Below are 6,668 nucleotides of genomic sequence, written 5' to 3' on the forward strand. Positions count from 1 at the left end.
ATAAAAGAGCATATTAAAGAATAATAGTAGTTTTAAAAGAAGAGAATGAGATAACTAAATCTTTATCATACAACTGTATATCGATGATCAAAATTAAAACAAAAAATCATGTATTACTTAAATAATTTTTAATTTTAACATTACATGTATAATTTAATTTTCATATACCATCAATATAAAAAAATTTACATTTTTAATAATATGGTTGTGATATATTAAGAAATTTGAATTAGTAAGGAAGAAAAAATCAAGTCTAACTTTTTTGTCGTTAAACTTAGTATATGAAATAACGAAATTAGTAACAAATTTTGTATTCTTATGCATTTAAATTTTTTGCTATTGCAATTTTTTTTCTATAAAGCTTAAAGAATTTTCCTTTACCTGTCAAATCAAGTATGGTGTATTCAACAATATCTCCAGAAGAGGTTTCTTCACTTTTAATATACCTCAGAATCCTGATGCAAAATTTTAGAAATTTTTAGATTGTTCAATTGGTATGCATATATTATATAATTGTGTGGCAAAAAATAAAAAAAAAATTAATTTTACCTTTCTTTAATATAAGTAGCATTTGAAAAATAAACAGGGGAACCAACTTGTATAATTAAAACTCCTGGAATTGTTGAAGAATTTGTATATTGCTCAACATCTCTGTATAAACCAGAATCAGATAACTTTCCAAGCTTGCATGTTGCTGGTCTAGCTACATATAATAGTGCTCTAAGTATACCTAGCCCAACCTTCATTCAAAATATATACAAAAATTTAGAAAAAAAATATTAAATTGACAAATTAAATTAAGATAATTCAATTCTATATATATACTCAAAAAAAGTTGAATTTCACTTTAAAAAAAATTGAATTTCTAATAGAAATTAGAGACAGAAAAAAATAAAGGGTTTATTTGTTGTCATTTTCCGTGTTCGTATTTTCATTTTCAATTCAACTCAATAAACATTGTCGATCCAATATTTTTCTCATCATTTTCTTCTACTATTTTTTAAAAAGATTTAAAATTTTGAAAATGTCTAAACATTATTTTTATTATTTTCGGAAATATATTTTTCAAAAGTTATTTTTTTATCTTCTCTGTATCATAATAGTTCACTACACAAATCTTTTATGTTTTTGTAAAAAATTTAAAATGAATATGTATTTTACAGAAAATGAAAAATAAAAAACATTTTTTTTAAAAAAAACAGAACCTAAATAATGCCTTGAATTTTTGACGTCTTAACGCTGAACAATAAAAAACAAAAACAATTTTGATTTTATTTTTTTCTGTCTCTAATTTATCTCGATAATTCAACTATTTTTAGTACAATGAAAAACAGCTAATAAAATTGAGAAATTAATTAATTGAATAAAAAAAAAAATGTACTCACAGAGATCATGAGGCCAACATCCATGGATATAAGGGTGACACCCAAGAATGCACCCATGCAAATAAGAAAATCAAATTTGTCAACTTTGAAGAGATAGATAACTTCTTCATAATTTATGAGACCAACCATGGCTGATATAATAATAGCTGATAAAGCAACAATTGGTGTGTTGCTAAATAATGGTGCCAAAAATTGTAGTGTTAGAGCCATTAGGATTGCTTGTACCACATTTGTCATGGCTGTTTTACACCCTGCATTGTAATTTACAGCCGTCTTCGAAAATGGTCCTACAAAAACACTTTTTGTTAACCTTCTGATTTTTAAGAGAAATAATTTCACGTAATCTGTAGTTTGACTGAAAGATAAATAAAATCTGATTAAAGATTATTTTAGCCTGTATTTGATGTCAGATACTTCTAATTGATTCATACACTTATTTTTCTTTAATAATAAATAATGAAAATTTTTAAGTTAAAAGATTGTTTGTTAGTGTGGAATATGTTGAACATATTGTTAATTATGATTTATTATTAGTTCATAAAAATGTAGTTAGTGGCTGGTCACACGAGACTCTCATAAAAAGATGAAATTGAGAGAAGATAGATATGTAAATTATAAACATTCCCGCAATCAATACATATGTGATCTTTAGACCTAGAGCAAATAGTTCAGATCTCAAGTAATCTTTAGACCTAGAGCAAACAGTTCAGATCTCGAGTCAACAATCACTTATGTCTGACTGAGCAAATACGCGCAATCATTGACTGCAAGGAATCTGAATACTAATTCTAGACATTCATAAATAGAGAATCTAATTTTATAATATGAATATATAACTTTTAAGTCACATGAATTCCGTCCTCGTATAATTATTAGTACATAAATGTGAATAAAAATGAAACTTACCACTAGTCAAGTAACATGATGTAAAAGAACCACATAAGTTCATAAGGCCAAAAGCTATCATCTCTTTGTTTCCATCATGAGGTGTATTATCAGTAACTGAAAAGCTTCTTCCTATGGCTATTCCTTCCTACATACATATACATACACAAAAATTTACTTAATTAATTAATAAAATTAATGTTGATTATTATGATAGATTATAAAGAAATTCTAATTCATTACCGCTAATGACAAAACTCCAGTGATTAGGCCAGCTCTAAGCACTGCTGATAAATATTTACTATCAAAGTTGAAATATTGGATTGATATAGGATTTAATCCTTTATCTAGATGTCCCACCTAGATATAATAAAATTCAAATGTAAGTACAAAACAAAGTTTTATTTAATACATATAAAATACTAAAAATAAAAAAAAAATAAAAAATTTTGAGGAATTATAAAAATAACTTACAATTTGAATTCCATGATTTTGACCTTTGACAAGGTATGTAAAAAGGCCACCAACAATTACAGTTGTCATTGGAGCTATAGCAGATACCCAAAAGAGTTTTGGTTTTTTTGTCCTCTGAAAGATTATATAGAAAATTGAAATTCATTATAAAATATTCCAATATAAATTTTAGATATTAGATTAACATTGTAGGCTTATATTTTGAGTTAAAAAATAGATTTTAAAATACAATTTCAAATATGAGCACGTTGATTTTCATCAAAATATTAAGATATACGGTTAAAAGTAACACTTTGTTTCATAGTTAAAAGATTTTGATAAATTGAAAGAAATTTATATTCTGACTTTATTAAATAGACTTTAAAATACAATCAGAAATATGAGATAAAACTTCATCTAACTTGTGAGATATAAATATTTTTAAGTTTTTATAGCTTAAAAATTTATATTTAATTTATTTTTTGTTAAAAAATTTAGATTTTTGTAGAGAAAATTATAATATTGTTCAATACATGCATGTAAACAAACATTTAAAAATTCGAATGATACACATGAATTTTCTTAAAAGAACATATCAAAATTGTTAATAATTTAAAAAAAAATTACTATTTTTTGGAGAAATTTTTTAAAAAAACTAAAAAAAATAATATATTTATAAGAATAAGAAACTTATGTAACACTTTTTAATTTGACGAATACCAATAACTTGGTGAAATATTTCCACTGATGCCATAATTTTATTCTTAGTTTATGGACATAAAACTCCCTAGTAGTCCACAAGTTTAAGTGGGGCACTAAAAAGTCTTCTCAAGCTACCTTTTTTCTATTCTTATAACAAAATAAATATGCAAAAGATAAAGGTTAGATGAGAATGACTATATATATAATAAATACTACCAAATAGAGCACTCACCAAGTGCCTTGTAAATTGTAAGAAAACAAGGAAGATTATTCCAAGAACTGTTGTTTCCCATCGTATCTGTTAAAAAAAAAAAGTAAAAAGAAAGCTTAACCTTTATTCCCATAAAAAAGATAGAATAATTTTAATTTTAAATTAAATAAAGTTTTAATTTTTATAAAATTAATGTGTTTCACTTTTAGTCTTTATAAAAAAAAAATAGTATTTTTTATTCCTTATAAATATCATTATTTTCAATTTTAGTCCTTGCAGTAGAAACTAAAATTTAAAAATGTGATTTTTATTGGAATTAAAAGGTACAAAAAAATTTATATAGATTAAAAGTAAAATACAACAATTTCATATAGACTATAAACTTATTTAACCATTTAACATTTTAGAAAATGATTTTTCTTTAATTTATATTTGAAGGGTAAATATATAAGGTATGTTTTGATGAATATAATATGTTTTTTAATTTACTTGTTTTGATTAGTCATGCCATAAAGAAATTAAATAAACATTAACTTATTCCACATGCTAACCTCATGCCTATTGGCGATGATGCCCTGTATCACAGCTATAATATTGGTTTTGGATGAAAAATGTTTTAATCCAAATATACCCTTTAGTTGTTGAAGGATAAGAATTACTGCAGTGCCTCCCATGAATCCAGTGATGGTAGAATGGGAAAAGAAATCCACTAATATTCCCAACCTGCAAAGTTCCTTTTTCATGATCAAAATCAACCACACACAAAAAGTAGAATGAAAATAATTGAGTTGCTTAGTCAATTTTTGTGTTCTATGCATTAAAGACACCTTATATTATAGGTACGTTTGATATATATATCAGTGTCCGACACAACAAAATATTAATGTTACTGTCGTTTTTGTTTTTTTTTTATATATGTATATGTGTCAGTATTTCACTATGTAGTACTGAGACTTCTAGTCATAGATATGTCTCAGGGTCGATATTTTAGACTGAAGATATGTCTAATAAATATCAGTGTCTAACACAATATGAAACTGATACATTTTTTATAATTATTATTGATGTCTACATGTCAGTGTTGTGTTTGATGTCTATATCTATATATGTATTTGCCAGTGAAGGTGGTTGCGCCTCATACATATGAAAAATCAAAGTAATTATTTTTTGTTATGACCCATCTAAACATTGCTTTATGACTCTGACACTTGTGTTTGATATTCGTGTATGTCTCCTCAATACTTTATAGGAATATGAAGTATGTTATTTTGGTTTTGTTTTATTGTTATCTTGGTGCCAAAAAAGCCAAACATAATCACTTATCAAGAAAAGAGAAGAAAGTAATATTAGGAAAATGACTTATTCTCTGTTTTTTTCTAACCTGAAAAAACCCAAACAAGCTTGGAAAACACCAGTGACAAAAGTTGTTGTGAAAATCAAATGAAGATACAATGTTGGGTCCTCTATAGGATCAACTACACTTGATATAGTGTTACCAATAAGCAATGATGCTGCAGCTATTGTTCCCACAGCCATGTGCCTAGAACTCCCAAAAACAGCATACACTAGTGGTGGCACAAAGCTTGAATCTGATATAATTAAAATTAACCAAACATTTAAATCAAATTAGCTTCTTAATTTTGTAAAGAAAACATCAAAAATTAAGAAAAAAATAACAACCTTAGGATTTGATTATCTAGTTAGTCTTTGTCACATGGAACAATGTTCAATCAAGTAAGTGTTCTCTTAAATTGAAATTGTAACCATGTATGATTTCACCATAAAATTAATAAAATCATAATAAATTATTATGATTTCACAAAAATTATTGAGCGTAACTTCTGCAAAATCATGATTGTTTACTGTAATTTTGTCAATCTTACTGTCAAATCAAATCTGTAAGCTTTTAACAATGATGAAAATTCATTAATCTTAATTTTGCAAATGAGAATTGTTAGGTAAATTTTTTTATCAATTACATTTACCCCAACATAATATATATGTTATGCAAAGTCAAGAAAATGATGTAGAAAATCAACAACTTCCTTGTATTAATGAATAAAGTAAGAAGAAGAAAAAAAACACTTCTCACTCTCATTTTATAAAACACCATTCTCCTTCAACCAAAGGGTAAAACAAATTTTATTTATAAAAAAAAAAAAAAAGCTTAAATTCTCTAAATCCTTATCGCATCTTCAACTACTCCATTAACAATTGAAATACAGTTAGAGATATCAACGGATACAACTCATAACAAAACAATAACTTTAACATAACTCAAAAAAGTGTTTTTTTTCCACGTAACGGGAATAAAACATTTTTGAGTTAAAAATAGAAAAAAAAAACAAAAATTAAATTAAATAATAAAAATAAAAAAGAAATTACTTACAAAGTCCAACAAGAGGAGGAAGATTGGCAAGTTTGGCATAACTAATGCCTTGAGGAATGGCAAGACTAGCAATGGTGAGACCAGCAATTAAATCAGAGAGAAAAATACGCAAATTATAATTTGGTAACCACTCAAATATTGGTACAAAATATTGTACCCCTTTAATTACCCTACGAGATAATTTTTCTTCTTCCATAATTGTCCTAAATGGATCATCAGGGAAGAAAGTTTCTTTCAATCCTGATTTTAATTTTGTGACAAAGCCTCTTTGGATTGATAAATTCACCCCATTATGATGATTCATTTTCTCTTGCACTTTTGTCATTCTTCTTTTGTAGTTTATGGAGAAATGTGTATTATTAATATTAATATATAAAGAAGAGAAGAGAAGAAAAAAGTAGTTTTGATTTGGTGTGTGTATGAGTCGCGTGGTTGTAATGTGTGTATAAATAGGCATTAAGTAGTGGCAATTTTGGGTAAATGGTAATTACATAGTTAAGCTTACGTGTGGTTGACAGAATCATGGATAGCTCTATTTACCTTCTTTTTTTAACTCATCTTTAATGTTTTATTTGCTTGAATTAGTGGAAGATTTTTTGTTGAAACATGTTTAGGTATAAAAATAAAAAAATAAAAAACGTTT

The 6,668-nt window shown here is 25.9% G+C and overlaps 1 protein-coding gene across 1 annotated transcript in view; it reads right to left on the reverse strand.

Annotated features, from left to right (window-relative positions):
- The window catches only part of LOC101512274 (probable sulfate transporter 3.5), a 7,088-nt gene extending 639 nt beyond the window's left edge, over nucleotides 1–6,449 (reverse strand). Inside the window, exons 1-10 of the mRNA XM_004512905.4 lie at nucleotides 6,026–6,449; nucleotides 5,018–5,225; nucleotides 4,188–4,359; nucleotides 3,658–3,723; nucleotides 2,745–2,858; nucleotides 2,514–2,630; nucleotides 2,292–2,418; nucleotides 1,386–1,672; nucleotides 550–740; nucleotides 382–455 (exon numbers count right to left, since the gene is read on the reverse strand). Coding sequence (XP_004512962.1) covers nucleotides 382–455; nucleotides 550–740; nucleotides 1,386–1,672; nucleotides 2,292–2,418; nucleotides 2,514–2,630; nucleotides 2,745–2,858; nucleotides 3,658–3,723; nucleotides 4,188–4,359; nucleotides 5,018–5,225; nucleotides 6,026–6,350 — 1,681 coding nt within the window. The 5' untranslated portion in view covers nucleotides 6,351–6,449. The remainder of the gene's footprint in view (nucleotides 1–381; nucleotides 456–549; nucleotides 741–1,385; nucleotides 1,673–2,291; nucleotides 2,419–2,513; nucleotides 2,631–2,744; nucleotides 2,859–3,657; nucleotides 3,724–4,187; nucleotides 4,360–5,017; nucleotides 5,226–6,025) is intronic.
- Nucleotides 6,450–6,668: the final 219 nt, after the last annotated feature.

The sequence above is a fragment of the Cicer arietinum genome, chromosome 8, assembly GCF_000331145.2.
Source record: "Cicer arietinum cultivar CDC Frontier isolate Library 1 chromosome 8, Cicar.CDCFrontier_v2.0, whole genome shotgun sequence".
Classification (NCBI taxonomy): Eukaryota; Viridiplantae; Streptophyta; class Magnoliopsida; order Fabales; family Fabaceae; genus Cicer; species Cicer arietinum.